The following is a 16,634-nucleotide window of genomic DNA, read 5'->3' on the forward strand; positions in this document are numbered from 1 at the left end:
TGAAATCCATCCTCCAGAAATACTTGCAGCAACCCTGTACTGTGCCTCAATCTCCTCATTTCTAAAATGGGGACAATAGGGACTTCCCTGGTAGTCCAGTGGTTAAGACTCTCGGCTTCCAATGCAGGGGGCACTGGTTCCAAATCCCTGGTTGGGGAACTAAGTTCTTGCATGCGGCATGGCCCGGTCAAAAAAAAAAAAAAAAAGGGATAGTAGCACCTCAGTGGGTTGATGTAAAGATTAAATGAGCGCCCCTCCCACCCCCGCCCTTCGCACGCACAAACAGTGCCTGGTACACACTCGCCTTTGTTTTAGAACATTGGGACTGTTTACTTGACGTTTTCCCAGAAGACCAATAAATCTCCAAATCTCTAATTTACTCCTACCAAACACAGCCCTCAGGGAAATGAAACTGGATTCGTGTTTGTCTGCGTGTGATCTCTGGGAGGCTTGTTAAAATGCAGATTTTCGGGCTCACCCTAAGCCCACAGAACAGAATTACCGCTGACGCACCCCGATTCAGGACTTTAATAAGTTTCCCACGTGTCTCACGTTATCCAACCTCCCAGATGCCCTTTGCTGAAGGCCGGTGAAGCCCGCCTACCAGAGGGCGGCGCTCCTCCCCAGCCCTCCAGCCTCCGGCTCCCGGAAGGGCGGCTCTGTCCGCCGTCGGCGCCGCACTCGCCTCTCCTCTTCCGCTTCCGGTGTCCCCCACAGCCATGGCTGCCGCCGCCGCCGCCGCCGGCCCTGGGGTGCCGCTGTCCCCGGACGAATTGCTTCCGAAAGGCGATGCCGAGAAGCCTGAGGAGGAGCTGGAGGAGGAAGACGACGAGGAGGTACTGGGCGCCGCGGGGCGGGCTGGGAGGGTGCGGGCGGGGAGCGGGGGTGAGGGCTCTGCGTGCTGCAGGAGCGGGACGAAGGCGCGTCGCGGCGCCTGGAGAGGTCCGAGCAGAGGCGTCTCCGGGAGGCGGGGTGAGGCCCCGCTGGGGCCGGGGTGCCCCAGCTCCAGGGGACCGGCATGTCCTGGCGTCGGGGGGTGGTTACCGCTGCTCTTCGGCCCATATCCGCGCCTCCTCCACCACAGTTAGATGAGACTCTGTCGGAGAGACTGTGGGGTCTGACGGAGATGTTCCCGGAGAGAGTCCGGTCCGCGGCTGGAGCCACTTTTGATCTCTCCCTCTTCGTGGCTCAAAAAATGTACAGGTAAGGGACGAGGGCAAAGACATTGGGGTGTGCCTGGGGTGACTGAGGTGCCCTGAATGAACACGGGCTTTGGGAGCAGCAGACCTGGGTTGGAGGGCAGCCCGCCAGCTAGATCACTGAGTGACCTTGGACTGATGCTACTTTAACCTTTCTTGGTCTCTATTTCCTCGTCTGTAAAGTGAGGATTCTTATTGGGCAGGGTCGTTGTGAGGATCATCTCAGATTATGTGATGTAATTGATGTGTAAATAGCACTGTGAGAACTCAGGAGAATGTTCAGACTGCTCTCACTAGATGCACCGTCCCTGGAACTGCTCCTCCTGTTTCCGGTAGGAGTACAGAGCAGGAGTTGGGTAGAACACGCTTACCAAAAACATTGGAGCGTGCAGGGTGAGAGATTTGGTTACTGGTGAGTTCTCGGTGAAGCTGCGTGTTTTTGTCTTGCCATCATGCTCCCGCTCCCGCCGCAGGTTTTCCAGGGCAGCCTTGTGGATTGGAACCACTTCCTTCATGATCCTGGTGCTTCCGGTCGTCTTTGAGACCGAGAAGCTGCAGATGGAGCAGCAGCAGCAGCTGCAGCAGCGGCAGGTGAGCCCGGACCCTGGGCTTTTTGCCAGTAGTGGAGACGCAGGGTGTTTATCCCTCCAGCACCTATAGGTAGGGCGGGTAACGTGCCGGTAGGGATTGGGATACGACCCGCACTCTTTTCGGTGCCTGACTGCGCCCTCAGCGTTGTTTTCGTAGACCTTGTCTGCCTGGACAGGTATGATGAAGACGAGAGCCCTAGGTCTGTACAGTGCCTTACACCCCTCCTTTTCTTTTCCAGATACTTCTAGGGCCTAATACAGGGCTGTCAGGAGGAATGCCCGGGGCTCTACCTTCACTTCCCGGAAAGATCTAGATTGTTACTGCTATGTTTGGCCTGTCTTGGTGGGAGAAGTTTGAAAATTCACTAGTGTTTGAACTGCTGATTATTGGATTTTTTTTTAATTTAATTTTATTTTTTTTTAACTTTGGCACATTGATCTATCTAAACCTGGTGGGGAGAATTCTCCCCACATTGTCTCATGGAGGGACTCCTCACTTGCAGCTGTGCCCTCCATGCTCTCCTGACTTATTTCTTCTGTCCTCACTCTGATACCAGAGTGCAGCAGTACAGACGGTTACTCCAGCTCCGGCCATCCCACCCCTTTCACTCAATTACTTCTGACGGAAGATCTCCTCACTATCCCATTGTGGGGTAGGAACTGATGCCATCGGGAAGGATGTGCCCGACCATTAACGACTGTTTGCTTTTTAAGAATGGGGATGTTGGAGAGGGACGTGCACACGAGATAAAATGCATTACAGCTGTGCTGTGAATTTCTGTGTATGTTAGAAAGGATGGAGGGAGGGCTGGCAACAGCTTCAACCACAAGATGGGGACTGTGGAGGACAGAGCAGGAGCTCATTTCCTCTGCATATTTTGGCTGTTAGACGTGTGTGTGTCTAAAAGAGAAAAAAAAGTCAGTGCTCACTTTTTCTATTTAAATATTAAAAAATGATTCCAACCAAAAATGTCTTCCAAGTGCTTGTCATACATACCTTGAAATTATTTAGACCATTTTAGAAGGGCAAAGAAAACTGCCCCTCACATTTTCTCTCACCTCAGCCAGCACCACCGTTTAATACTGACTGACCCCTTAGGCCCAAATTAGTTAAATTCCCAAAGGTAAAAAAAAAATTCGTCTTTGACCAAGAACCTCTCTGAGTTCAAGCAATCAGTTTCAGATCCACCAGCAAAGGATTGGGTCCATGTACTTGCACAGTCTACAATGACATTATACAGTTATAAAGGGGGAATTCCCTGGTGGTCCAGTAGTTAGGACTCTGTGCTTCCGCTGCAGGCAACACGGGTTCGATCCCTGTTTGGGGAACTAAGATCCCACATGCTGTGAAGCTCGGCCAAAGGGAAAAAAAAGAAAAACCACAATAATTATAAAGGACTTGTAAGGAATGACATAGTATTGCTATCTAGTCTGGGGATAGGAAGGTTGCAAATAGAACATCTTGGGTTTGTTCTTTTTGAAAATACAGTTGACCCTTGAACAACACGGGGTTAGGAGAACTAACCCTCCTTGCAGTCAAAAGCCTATGCATCTCTCTTTTCATTGGCCCTCGATGTGTCTGCTGTCCAACCAATCACAGTTCATGTGGCACTGTAGTATTTCTTGAACAAAGTTCACGTGTAAGGACCCACAGAGTTCAAACCTGTGCTGTTTGAGGATCAACTGTAATTGCTGATGAGCTATTGACAGTGAATCCAACTGTAGCCCTATCTTTGAACTTTGTAATTTTTCCATTTCACACACATTTTTATTGGCATTGTGCTAGTAACAGTACTAAGTCTTTTATGTGGGTTGCTGGAACTATACAATTTAGGAGGTGGTAGTATTCTCATTTTACAGAAGAGGAAAACAGTCCCAGAAAGGTTAAGTGATCTGTTCCAGGCTGAATAGAAAATCCCTGATCTGAATTCAAATCTAGGCAGTCTGGCTCAGAATCCTGCTATGTACTTGGTGCTGGGGCCTCCCAGGTCCTCTGTATAAATACATAATCTTCCACCTGTTAACCAGGGAAGAATAGTCACTTGTCAGTAAAGAAAACTTGTACTTAAGATTAGGGTTAGGGTTCTTCATATTGTGGAGTCTAGTTTTTACAAATTAAATCGAAAAGTGTCTCGGGCTTTTTTTGAATCAAGTCCTACTTGGTGAGTATTTTGTCTGGATTTTTGAAGTGAGAGGTCTGGCCAAAGCACAGCATGTCTCTAAAAGATGACTTATGGTGGTAGTGAATTCCTTCCAAAGCAGCATCATACTAAACTTCACTTTTTTTAATGTACATAATTACAGAATTCAGACAGATGAAATTTATGTATGGAGTTTTCCATTTTTAATATTTGGTTAAACAAAATACATCTTTTGTAAACAAACCCAGCACAAGGCCAACAAAAAGGAATAAAAGCAAGAAAAACAAAAAGCCTAGGGTTGCCCCTTACTGGGCATCAGGGTCAGGCCTGCCCCCTTTCTTAAAGGAAGTGGGGCTTTTTGCCCTTGGGCATCAGCATAGGTCCCTGTTCCTAAGCACCAGAATTGGATATGAACAGAGAAACCAGCCCTGAAATGTTTAAGCGTCTTTGCATATATCCCACTGGCTCATGGACTCCAAGTGCATGGGGACTCCTTTGAAGTGCCATTTGCACAGGCCCAAGCAGATTGGTGGCGAGGAGTTTCCTCCTCCTCCCAGGAAATGGCTTACGTCACTGACAGTGCCAGTGGACCCAAGGTCCTGCTTGTGACAATCAGCAAGGTTGGCTGTAACTTCTGGCTGGTGGTGGTTGGAATGTCATTGTGCAGGGGCGCAGAGCTCCCTGTGGTGCCAAGCAGGTCTGGTGTAGAAAATGGTGCAGAAGAGAATGCGGCCACTTGCTGAGAGGGTGTAATGCAGTAGCCGCTTGGTGGCCTCTGTTACTCAGCATAAAAAATGGCCTTGTTGGATTGAAGATACATGTGCAGAAAAAGTGCTGGTGTAAACATGCACTCCAGTCACAGTGGGGAGAAAGCCTCAGCTTCGTCCCGTTAAGCTTGCTCAGGCTGGACATGCAAGCCCCAGGCTGGCTCTGCTATTGGAGAGGTCTGGCCAGTGGGGCAGACCTCAGACCTGCCGAAACCACTGACCTGTGAGGGCTGGACAGGCCATCCTTGCCTGCCCGCCTGCCCTGAGACAACCACAGCCACTGTGGTGACAGGCGGTGTAGTATGACCCTTACTTCTCCTTTTGTTTTCCCAAATTACGGGGAGAAAAGTGGCCTACAACTATTTAAAGAGGTAGGGGGCGGGTCCATTCTCAGTTGATCTGTAAAGGAAGCTACAGAGAGATGACAAAGCGTAACGCACATATCCACCCAACGTGAGGGCTCTGCTTCTTGTCACTGTAGTGACTCCAAGCCTAGGACTTCTACCCATTCTAGCTGCTCCAAGTCTCTGGAGGCTTATCTTCCCAATACTTTCCTTGCCCAACTCTGTCTCAAACTAGAATTTGATGTCAAAGGCAGTCTTATTTTTTTCCTGATTTTTGCCAGAGTGGGTCAGCTGGGAAAACTGCCCTTTTGCCTATCTTGTGCCCCAAAGCCTCCTAAACCGATGCAATGCAGTGAGGTTGGGAGGGACGATGCTGGAGTGAGGCGGACAGGCTGCCCATGCCTGCCCCAGCCTGGTGCTGGCCACATCCTCTTAGGTATCTAGCTCACCCTGTCACACTAGAACATCGCAGGATTCAACCACCCGGCATGGAATATTAGAGAACTTTTCATTATAAAACTCCAAGGATGGCCATGAACCACTCTTAAAAACGGGGTAAGGGCGGCATTAAGGGTTGGAGACAGCATGCTGTACTGCTGCTGCAGTTTTGGAGATGGTTTCCTGAGAGGCCTTTTTGCTCTAAGTCCTTCAAACCTGTCACATGGGCTTTGCCTGTACTGTGTCTTCAGACCCACTGATTGCCAGGAAAGGGGAAGTGGAGGCAGCATCTCCAGGTGAGTCAGAGCAGCAGTGAACTCCAGCAGAGCCTCTGGCAAGTCCTCAGAGAAACGGGGAAATAAGCTAAGACCCACCTTTCTTTCTCCTCTCTTAAATAAAACAAAAGTCTTTCATAGCTTGCCCTAAGCACACAGAGCTCCTACTTTCCTTTCCCAGAACAAGTAACGCTGGTTGGTTCTGTAACAGTCCACACGTCTGTCCTATTGCACTGTCAAATCTGAGGGGAAAAACCCGATGAGATGTTTGGGGACATGGCAAGGGCAGACCCACTATAGAGGCCACAGCACATCACAGAGGATTTCGGGGGTTGAGGTGAGGGAAGGCTGGGTAGAACTGTGTTACACATCAGCCCTCCAACTCTGATGGGCCTCCACCTCTTCTGGTACCACCAGCAGGAGTTCACAGTTCTTTCCTCGCAAATGATGTTTTAGAAATTTCCTACAGGAAAAAAGGGTAGATGAAAGAGAAAATGAAAATACTAGTAAAATTGCAAACTCCAGTCTTGGGGCCACGTGTTCGCCAGACAGGACCCTTGTTATTTATACCCTTGGCTGCCCTAAACACTCTAGTAGTGATCTGTTCTTGGAGGAGTCCATATTTGGTTACCCCTCAGTCTGTCCAGTTAAATTTCCAATCTGAATTTTTGCTCATCCTCATGTGTTACTGCCAACAGTAGCCAGTTCTGTGAGGAACAGAGCCCAAAGTACTCTAAAGGACTTCTAATTGTAAAAAAAAAAAAAAAGAAGAAGAAGAATAAAGAGTTTCCTCTTTGGTTCCAGGGAAATTTAGCCCCCTCTGGCCCAAATGTTTGCCTTCCTTTCACTGAACTGGCAGCTATACTGTCAAGTTGGAGAACGTTACAATGCCAGTCCCGCCAGACTAGAAAGCCAGCATCCCAGGTAATGGGACTTCTCTACCAACAGGATTTAATGTCTTCCTGGGCCATCAAAGATTCAGGTCTTTGAAGTCTGAAACCCTATGATTCTAAGTAACAATAAGGAGAGGATCCAAGGAGCTAGGAATTTCATTTCCTTTGTCCAAAGATAAGCTCAACTTGCCACTACGTCAGCCACACAGGTACCTGAGCTCGCCCTCGCCTCCAATCCATTCGGGCATCTTCAGTTTGGAGTCGAGGTTGTAGTAGGCACCTCCCACCTCTCGAACACAGATCCAATGCTGCCTTTTGAGTGGCAACTTCAGTGGACCCCAACACAGGCTGGAGGGCAGATTCATGATGAAGCCCATAACGTTAGTGAGAGCAATGGCGCCGACATCCCTGCAGAACAGAAACGGTGTCAGGCTCTGCAGCAGCCAACTCCCCAGGATTCCCCAGCTGTAACACCACCACTGGCCACCTCCCCAGCTGAGTGCCAGTTCTCATCAAGTCAAGCCTGGTTCAGTTACCTGCGCTTGTCCCACCAAACAGCTTCATAGCCTTTGGTTTGAAGTGCTGCCATAATGACGTTCACATCGTAGTTCCCATTTCCCAGCATGCTCTTCTTGTGGGGGGTCACCATGGTGTTTGGAGACAACCTGCAAATGTGAAAGGAGGAAAGCTGAGACTTGCTGGTCAACCTAACCCCTCCTGGCCCTGCACTGGCAGGGACAAAAGAGCACTTTACACCACTGCCCCTGGAAGCTTGTTTCCTCCCATTCAAATAAATGTAACGAGTTTTTACCAAAGTATTTTGAAGTCTGGGCTCCTGCTGCCCTAGGGATTACCTTTCCGTTTATGAAAAACAATAATTCAGTAGCGGTGGGGCCTATCTGCCTGCCATTTAGAAAGTGTGTCTCCGGTGAATTCAATGGATACAGAGAATGTTCCATGAAGGAGTCTCATCTATGAAATCCCTGGTCTTCCCATTTCTGCTGTCTTCTTCCTTGCTGATCTTCCTGCCTTGATACAGCCTTTTTTTTAACATTAAAAATAGTATTTGATATTTTGATTGCATGGGTAGCATTTCTTACTCTTATTTCTTACACTTTAAATGCTTTCTATTTAAGGCTTGCATACTTGGTAATCATCAATCATTAAATACTCAAAGGCCTACAGGGGCTCAGACAGGTAAGATAAATGTATGAACTGGGGCCACATAAGGCAATAAAAAGTAGTAAGGCCCATATTAAACTGAAATTCATGAACTACCTAAAGGTATTCTGAATATACACGTGTGTAAAATACCTGAATTAAAAAAAAAAACAAACACAAATTGGAAAAAATTTTTGTACCAGATAAACAAAACTCAACTGCAGTCTGGTTTGCTCACTGGCTTTAAGCCATCTTTGCCCAGGCCTCTTTAGCCACTCCTCCATCTCATGACAGGGTCAGTTCTGAAGGCATTCCCAATCCTATTAATTTGCTTTCATAGGCTGCGCAGGCCAGGACCTGAGGAAAGGCCATCTTGAAGGAAGGGGCAGCATGCCTTTCACCTCTGTGTGAAGGGGAGGAAGGGAAATGTCGTGAGTTCCTCAGGAATAAAAGTGGAGAGCGGATGTCTAGGAGGTTGCTGAATGCCATCTCCAGAAGAGAATCAGATCTTTAGGTCAACTCTAAAAACTTAAGAAATCTTATACTCTATATACAGCAACCATACTGATATTTTTCCAACATAAAACATACTCTTGCCACTACTTAAACCCTCCAAGGCTCCCAAAGCACTTAAATATGATCTAAACTACTTCCTCTGGCCTGCAAGGCCCTTAGGATTCTGCTGACCTCATCCCTACCTCTTGGCACAAACACCTTCTCTCTGCTATCTGAACACACAAAGCTCTTTCTCACTTGAGGGCCTTTGCACTCACTGTTTCCGCTGTCTGGAATCCTCTTCCCCTAGATCTCCACTTGGTCTGCTCCTCATTTTTTGGGTCTCAAGTGTTATTGCCCTAGAGACCTTTTCTGACCCCCCAACCTTACGTTTCTCCCAGTCATTTCCTCTTACATCCACCTGCTTTAATTTAATTACAGCTCGTGTTACTACTGGACGTGTTTTCTGACTTGTGTGTTTTTCCACGCTAGAATGACAGCAGGGGCCTTCTCTACCCATCACCAGACCTCAAAGAATACCTGGCACGTGATAGGTGCTCAAGGGACGTTTGTTGAAACGTTTTCCATGTTTATTTTGTTTTCCCTCTCTCTTGCCCTGTAAATATTAGCGGACCCTTAAAATAATAAGGGCTTATATGCTAGCCTCCAGAGTTAGCAAAGAAGGGGATCTGAGGACACTAAACTCCACTCTGCAACCAAACTTTGTTCTACCTGTGAAAATAAATACCGTTTAGTGAAAACTTCTCTGCCACGCCTGATGACAGATGCTTTCATATATGTATCTCATTTAATCCTCACAATAAACCTATAAGAAGCTATGAATTATTACCATTTTATGGGTTTAGAAACAGAAGTTTGGTGATTTAAAATGACTAGCCCGTGATCACTTCCCTTATAAAGGACAGAACTAGGATTCAAACTCGGGTTTGTTTGAATCCAAAGTTCTGCTTGCTGTCTACGGCAAGGACTCATGAATCAGGGTGGCTGGTGGCACTGGGCTGATAAGAGGAAAGGCCAGCTGAGTCCCTTGGCCTGGGCCTAAAATGTAGCTTAACAGGACAAAGGCTCTCAGTGGGTTCTTGGGCACTTGGATTAAATGAGAAAGCATATGAAAGTCTATCTGAAGATATATCAAGTTCCTCTCCCTTCACCAACTTTTCAGTAGCTTCTCAATACCTTCAGAGAAGTCTCCAGCCAGTAGAGGCATGAAGGTTCCAGCAAAGAAACTGCTGAGTCTTCCACCTCTTTCACCATCTAACTCCCTACCAGGCTCAAACCTTAGTGCTGCGTTTCCCCCCAATGCGCTCCTCAGAGGATCACAGAGGCATTTAATACAATAGCTGAATGAATCAAGTAAACAGGTCTCCTACAGGTTTTCTTGAAGCCCCTAATATGCTAATATTTACCTTGAGTCTTGGGGAGAGGGTGTACAAAAGGTTTCAGTTCCCAAACTGGTTTGACCACACATTTTTTCTGCGGTGCACCTTCTAGGACTAGTGTTCCAAGTGTCTCTTCTCCTTGTCCTACATATTCAATCTCAGATTCAAATCCTTGCCTGTCTATTCCTACTATCTCTCCCCTAACTGGAGGCCCCTCACCTCACACCTGGATTTTAAAAAAAATTTTTAAATCTTTTGGCTGCACCATGTGACATGTGGGATCTTAGTTCCCCGACCAGGCATCGAACCCTCGTCCCCTGTATTGGAAGTGTGGAGTCTTAACCACTGGACCGCCAGAGAAGTCCCAAACCTGGATTTTTTGAAACAGGTTCCTAAATTGACCTCCTTGCTTCCAAATGCTCCTTCCACCTATTCAGCCTTTATGTTCCTGCCACCTTCACCAAGGTATCATTTCACTCACTTACATAAGAACTGTCAGTGGAGCCAGTTGCCTGGTGGGCCAACTCCAACCCTCCCAGCCCCACTTGACCTGCTGTTTCCCTTTCATTGGGCTTAGTGTACTTCAGGCACCATGACCACGTGGCCTCTCTTCTTTTATCCTAGTTCCTGTTTCAAGCTAAATCCTAAAGCTTCTTCAAGCTCAACCTGACATCCTACCTCTTCCATGGAATCCTTCCTGGCTCCAGTGCAGTAGAAAAAGGAGGGAGATCAGGAGGACCACACACATCTGAGCTCACATCCAAGCAGCATCAATATCAATTCTGAGATTTAATCTCCATGCCTGTGAGCTTCTCTGTAAAAATGGGAATGATTCCTATCTTATAGGACCATTGAAGAATTCATTTATTTTATACATGTCCAACAAAATAGTAAATTCCCAAAGCAAAGGGGATGACTCATCTCCTCTCTATCTCTCACAGCTGGGCACTGGCAACTGCATAACCATGTGTTTGTCAAACCAATCAACATAGGAAATGCTAAGAATGGTTTCCATCTCACTCCTAGAAGAGCGGCCACTTGAATAAGTGGGATCCATCCAGTGTGCCCATTATACCAGTGCTTGTTTTTACTTTGACAATAATCAAGTGCCCACTGTGTTAGCTATTTTTATGAGATTTATCACTTAATCCTTCCAACAAACTTGAGATAGAAATTAACCCCATAGTGTAAGTAAGGAAGCTGAGGTACAAAGAGGTTATGGTGACTTGTACAGTCATATACAGCTACTGAGTGGCAGAGGTAGGATTCCACCTCTAAACCTAAAGCTACAATGAACAGTCTCCTGGATATTTCAACACACTGATCCCACTGAATTCCATGGGAATTCTACTCTGTCCCAGTGGAATGTCTTCTTGGGACTCCTCGGCAAACTCCTATTCAGGACTGTCTTAATTATTTCCACGGAAATTCTGGACTATACGCTAGCCTCTCATTTTTGTCACCATAGGCAGAGGTTAGAGCCACAAGATTTGAAGTGATCTACAACTGAGAAGATGGGTTCTCGTCCAGGTCTCTCCACTGATGTCTGTGCCCTCAGTTAAGTCTCTGGTCCTCTCTTGTAGTTACCACTGTGTCTGGCTAAGGTGATGTTTCAGGTTTGAATGAAAAGGAGATGTGGAAACATTTCATCAAGATTCCTTTTTTCCCTTAATTTTTTCCTTTTTATAAGTTCTGAGGTGTGACCTTAGAAAATATGGCTCAGAACTTCCTAATGTGTTTTTAAATTATTAAATACATAAAGCACAGATTAAATACATAAAGCACAGATCACAGCGCCAGGCACAAAAGTACTCTGTAGGTGTTGGCGATGACGACGACGAGGAAGACTCTGCCTGGCCCTTGGATGAGAAAATTTAAATCTCTAGAGGTTAACACTCAACAACACCTTTTCTCAGTTTACAACCACCATATCTTTAAATGTGGCTCCTTCCTTTAAATGTGTGCTCAGGGACTTTTTAATGGGGAGGCAGGAGGGCTTCTCTGTGGTAGAGGATGTTCACCAGTATCTATAGTCTCTTATAGTCTGACCTTTTCTCCAATTTCAGTTGTTCATCCTTTTCAAACCAATGATCTCTTTGCTATCACTGCAATCGTGACCACTATCTTCAAATCCTGGACTGAGCCTGTCACACCTGACTCCTCTCTTCCCTGTTCCTGTGTTGCTGCCGAGTCATTAGCTTAGTCCTGTCTACATTCCTATTCATTTCTATTCCAACCATGAGTCATCTCATACCCACAACTGCATTGAAACTCCACCCTGCTTGTGTATTTCTTCTGTCTGGCTAAAATTCAACTTCTAGGATGAACCTCCTCTCAACAAATGACATTAATCAAAAATTTTGTCCCATTTCTACCATTCATCAGCCACATCTTCAAAAAAGCATAGAACTTAAGATGTGGGAATTAAAAATTATCTAGTTAACATTACTGCCAACATTACTCTTCTTTTCTGTTAAAATCCAAATAGATTATCTTTTTCCCTTTAGACTGCTCTGAATTCCATGGTTCTAAATTCACTTAAGTCTTTTCTCAAGGCCAGGTCAATGGACAGTTCTAAGATGTACTTCTCAGCAGCTGAGTCTTGTTCAGCTTGTTTTCTTTACAGTGTGTAGTGGTGCCTGGCATACTGAAGGCAGCTAGTAAATGTTTGTTTAAAAAATTCTATCTCCTCTCCCTCACCTCTCCTCCCTTTGTTTTTTCCTCTCATCCCTTTCACACTTCTTTGTTTCTATTTATTCACACAGAATCTTCCCATATTAAATACTCCATACGGAATTCCACCTCTGGAGTGGTAGGGTACATATATTCTCATATGTACTGGTCTGCTGTTACTCTGAGGTGGATCTTTACATTGTGCTGATAGGTACCTGGGGGAATGTAGTACAACTTGCTAAAGCTTCAAAAGCCAAGAATAGAACTTTGGTTCCATGTGAGTGTTTAGCAAATATTTAGCATTCTTCCATTCAGGGAAAACACAGCTGAAAGAGTCCTGCTATTATCCACAAACAGCTCATAGCCCACATCTTCAAACCCAGGCCCAACTTCCCAGCAGGGTGAACAGCTACTGATGATGCAATTGCTCTAGACGCCTTCCCAATACTCAGGAAGTAGCAGAGCAGATAGGAAAGCAGGCCCTCCATTCACAAAGCTTGGGACCAAATCCTACAACTAACAGCTCTGTGAACTCTGTTCCCTCATCTGGAAAGATGAAAAATAACAGGATCTACTTTTTTTTTTTTTTTGGCCGCACAGCATGTGGGATGTTATCCCCCTGACCAGGGATCCAACCGGTGACCCCTGCAGTGGAAGTGCAGAGTCTTAACCACTGCACCGCCAAGGAAGTCCCAGGATCTACCCTTAAGATTGGTGTCAGGAGTGAATTAACACAAGGAAAGCACTCAGAACAGTGCTTTGCACAGAGCTGTGTTAGTGATCATCATCATGTCAGATCCAGGCCAAATTTAGAGAAGTGGAAAACTTCTGAATGGACACACCGAATCTTGGACTTGACATTTACTAGTGAGTGAAACTGGGCAAATTGCTTAAATGGAACCCTAGTTTCCTAGGATCACTACTGATAAGGTTGTTGCAGGACTGTTACAGAGTACCAAGTACCAAGCACATTCAAGGATTCACTGTCAGTCTTTTTCTTCTCCCTAGACTTCGATTAGGAAATGATCTGCAAATATCTAATTCGGAGTAGAAGGTATATTAATGGCTGGCCAAAAGGAAGCAGTCTAATGGACTGGCCTCCTTTCTACTTTCAGTTACATGACCTAGCAATCTGAGACAAATTATCTCACCTCCTAGGGCCCTATTTCCTGAGAAGAGTTCATTCTACTTGCCAGATGATGGCCATGATGCAAAGGACACATCTGCCCTGCTAAGGCGTTACTATGGTTATTACTGGCACTGGAAAATAATTACTCTCATTACAATTTTGTCAGCACACTGGGATTAACACTCTTTTAAGAGAGGGCCTATGGTTCTTTCAGGGTAAGTGGTCCATACCTATGCTTCATAAATCACCCCAAATAGGTTGTTCCCAGCTGTAATTCAGGCCCTCTGGGGCAATCATTTCATCTCTGAATGGAGTCAGAGAAGGGTCTTCTGGAACTGCCAATATACATTGCTTGAAGAATTCTTGGGCTTTCTCTGCACTGAGAATTGAGCAGGATAACTCTTTGTAAGCTGGAGTAGTGAGACAGGCTCACTGTCAAAGTTGCTATGGACAGCACACGTGCTGAACCAGCCACTGCAGAACCATTTCTCATACCCTTTGAGAGAAGAATTTTAGAACATCAAAGCTGACAGAAGAAAGCTGAACTTCTATCAACCTGTCCGGTAGCATTTGGAAAGTGGATAAGAAAGGCCCTCTAGAATGAAGTAGAAAGGAGAGGGGACCTAGAGTCAGCTTCAAATCACAGCTTTGCTACTTAGAAGCTATTTGGACAAATTACCTGACCTTTCTTTCTGTTTCTTTATCAGTAAAATAGAGACAGTAAATCCACTGTTAGGAGAGCTACACAAAACACCATATGAAGAGCACCAAGGCCAGCACATGGTCTCGCAGAAAAGCTGAGCACTGTGTATATACCCTTCTTATGGAACCCACTACACTCCAACTCTGATGACAGGTGACTGAGTGTGTACATATCTTGTCCCCCTTCTAGACTCTAAACTCCTTGGGGGCAGGACTTGAGAGGCATTAACTGCATAGTGGTCAACAGCACAGCAACAACAAACCTGGATTCAAGCCTGGCTTCATCTCTTGTTATGGTACCTTGGGCAAATTACTGAACTTCTCTGAGCCCTGTCTTCATCCATAAAATGGAAATGACAACACAGGTTCCAATGGATTGTAGAGGGGATCACTTGAGATAACACCACTGAGGCTCTTAGCACGGTGCCCAGGCCACTGTAAGTGCTCAGTAAGTGATCCTGATTATTCTCTTTCCCATTCCTGTGTCCCTTATACCTGCTAACAGCATTTAGCTAACAATCCCTGTTGGTTTGAAGGTTTATGCAGCAGAGACGTTGCCCCACGCATAGAAATTCAAAAAGACCACAAAAGTATAGAGACACCAAGAAGGAGACCCCCTACCTCTGGAAAATCTCTTGCAGCGTTTCCCGGGTGAAGGCATTGCTGTCCTGGAAGACGTTATTGAGGGCGTGCAGAGCGCAAAGTTCCCTGCGCTGTTTCTCATGGTAGATTTGAAGGGGTGCAGCCTGGGGCAGCTCCAATGATTCGGATTTGGCCTTGTCTCCTTTCCATGGCACGCAACTCATGTTTTTCGTTTTAGGTTCCAGAGAGGGCTAAAAACACCCCACTCTTCCCTCCTGAGGAGGAATATAAGCTTCTCAGTCTTTTCAGGATTCCTGAGGTCTACCTTATTTTCTGGTGTCCATGATTTATGCTTTGTCACGGGGAGAAAAGGTTGTAATCAAAAGGAAAAATAATCCCCCTCTTCTCAAAAGAAAGATAACTTTTGGATTTAGTGTATTTTGCCACCACTGTCGAAGTGCAGAAGTTTTAAAAAATCATATAAAATCTAAGACCTTGTTTTCCTTCTCCCACCCTCCTCTTCTACCCCTTCCAAAAAAACACGATTTTCTTGCTGTATTTTCCTTTCTGCAAATGCCAACCAGGCCTCAAGGCAGGAGGACCGAACGGAGTCGGTCACATCGCTCCTTTTCTTCCATTTCTTTGGAACCACAACGCCACTGACTCAGGAGACAAGGCCTAGGTGGTGGATAAAACGCAAATTTCGAGCAGCTAGCGAGGGCCGGCCAGCGTGGGATCGCGGGCCCTGCTGGGGCGTCGGGGGAGTCTCTCCATCCTCTCGGGTACGGTGGGACCCCGCGGGGCCGAGGCCGGCGCAGCTCCCTCGGAAAGCGCGGACTCTCACCCTCTTGCCGCGGCCCTACGGGGGAGACAACTCCTGTCAGCTCCGGCGGTCGGGCGGGCCGCCGCAGAGGACCAGGCTGCCCAGGGAAGCTGCGCGGCGGGTCCGGCCCCAGCCCCAAGGAAGGTCCTGCACTGCGACGGGCAGGCCCGCGAGGGGTGGGGCCGGACAATTCGTCTCGCCCTCGGGGGCCCGGGCCCACCCAGCTCGCCGCCCCCACCCCAACCTCCCCGCCCGTCACGTGAGTGCAAGCCGAGGCGCCCTCCCGCCGCTCCCCTAACCCTGCCCCCGCCCGGTCCCCCGCGCCGCCGGGACAGCTTGCGGACGCGCCGCCGGTCGCCCCCTCACCGCTGCCGGCCGCCACCTGGAGCTGCGGGCCGCCACCTGGGCCGCGCTCGGGCGGGCGAGCGAGCGCGCACACCTGAGCCCGACGTCAGCGGCCCCAGCCCGGCGCGTGCTCCGAAAACGCCCTCCTTCGCCGTCCCAACTCCCGCCCCGCCGCGGCGTCCCCTCTGACGTCGGCCTGACGTCAGCGGCGCCGGCTTTGGGGCGGCAGCTGCCGTGCGTCTGTTTCACGGGTGCAGGCTGCGTTGGGCCCCCTGGCGGTGTGGGGTGGGTAGCCCGGCGGCGGCTGCTGCGGCGTCTCGCCGCAGGTAGAGCTAGTGCCTGGCTCCTCGGCTGGTGCCCGGATCCTCTGCTCTCTCCCTCCGGGGCTGGGCAGGCCGGGCGGCCGGCGGGAGTCCCGCCCCGATGCCTGTCCCGCCCCTCTCCTCCCCCGGGCGTCGGCTCAGTTCCGGGGCGGTGACCCATCCTGCGGCTACACTTCGCGATTCTCCCCAGCCCTCCCGTCCTTCTGATCAGGCTTTCTGGGCAGAGTGCCTTCGCGAACCCGGACTAGTTTCACCTGCGCTGGCCGTGTTATGTTTGTCTAGCATGCCGTTCGCCAGGTGATTTCAAAGCACCTTACTGACGCGGTCGGGTGCAAATTCTCTTGTTTAGTGGGC

At 47.9% G+C, this 16,634-nt stretch overlaps 2 protein-coding genes across 4 annotated transcripts; one reads left to right on the forward strand and one right to left on the reverse strand.

Annotated features, from left to right (window-relative positions):
- The first annotated feature begins 671 nt into the window (after positions 1 to 671).
- On the forward strand, positions 672 to 2,759 carry TOMM22 (translocase of outer mitochondrial membrane 22). Its single transcript, XM_036866259.1, has 4 exons — positions 672 to 836; positions 1,085 to 1,203; positions 1,673 to 1,790; positions 2,029 to 2,759. The coding sequence occupies exons 1-4, from the start codon at positions 720 to 722 to the stop codon at positions 2,101 to 2,103; spliced, it is 429 nt and encodes a 142-aa protein (XP_036722154.1). The 5' UTR covers positions 672 to 719; the 3' UTR covers positions 2,104 to 2,759.
- Positions 2,203 to 16,634, reverse strand: JOSD1 (Josephin domain containing 1). 3 transcript variants are annotated; one of them, XM_036866258.1, is made up of 5 exons: positions 16,052 to 16,373; positions 14,829 to 15,648; positions 7,184 to 7,312; positions 6,861 to 7,055; positions 2,203 to 6,217 (listed from the first exon to the last, which is right to left on the reverse strand). In XM_036866258.1, exons 2-5 carry the CDS (start codon positions 15,011 to 15,013, stop codon positions 6,118 to 6,120), a joined length of 609 nt encoding a protein of 202 aa, XP_036722153.1. In that variant the 5' UTR covers positions 15,014 to 15,648; positions 16,052 to 16,373; the 3' UTR covers positions 2,203 to 6,117. The 3 variants fall into 3 exon arrangements, with proteins under 3 accessions (XP_036722153.1, XP_036722152.1, XP_036722151.1); XM_036866257.1 differs by having other exon boundaries at positions 15,979 to 16,373; XM_036866256.1 differs by lacking the exons at positions 2,203 to 6,217; positions 6,861 to 7,055; positions 7,184 to 7,312 and having other exon boundaries at positions 15,018 to 15,648; positions 15,979 to 16,634.

This window comes from Balaenoptera musculus, chromosome 10, assembly GCF_009873245.2.
Source record: "Balaenoptera musculus isolate JJ_BM4_2016_0621 chromosome 10, mBalMus1.pri.v3, whole genome shotgun sequence".
Lineage (NCBI taxonomy): Eukaryota > Metazoa > Chordata > Mammalia > Artiodactyla > Balaenopteridae > Balaenoptera > Balaenoptera musculus.

Bases quoted from the DNA above. Each gene is read 5' to 3' on its own strand.
- TOMM22 (XM_036866259.1), top strand. From the start codon at position 720: ATGGCTGCCGCCGCCGCCGCCGCCGGCCCTGGGGTGCCGCTGTCCCCG. The intron at 837-1,084 runs GTACTGGGCGCC...CCTCCACCACAG, and splicing joins AGGAGGAAGACGACGAGGAG to TTAGATGAGACTCTGTCGGA. The intron at 1,204-1,672 runs GTAAGGGACGAG...CTCCCGCCGCAG, and splicing joins GTGGCTCAAAAAATGTACAG to GTTTTCCAGGGCAGCCTTGT.
- JOSD1 (XM_036866256.1), bottom strand. From the start codon at position 16,440: ATGGGTCACCGCCCCGGAACTGAGCCGACGCCCGGGGGAGGAGAGGGG. The intron at 15,649-15,978 runs GTGAGGGGGCGA...TCTCCCCCGTAG, and splicing joins CCAGGTGGCGGCCGGCAGCG to GGCCGCGGCAAGAGGGTGAG.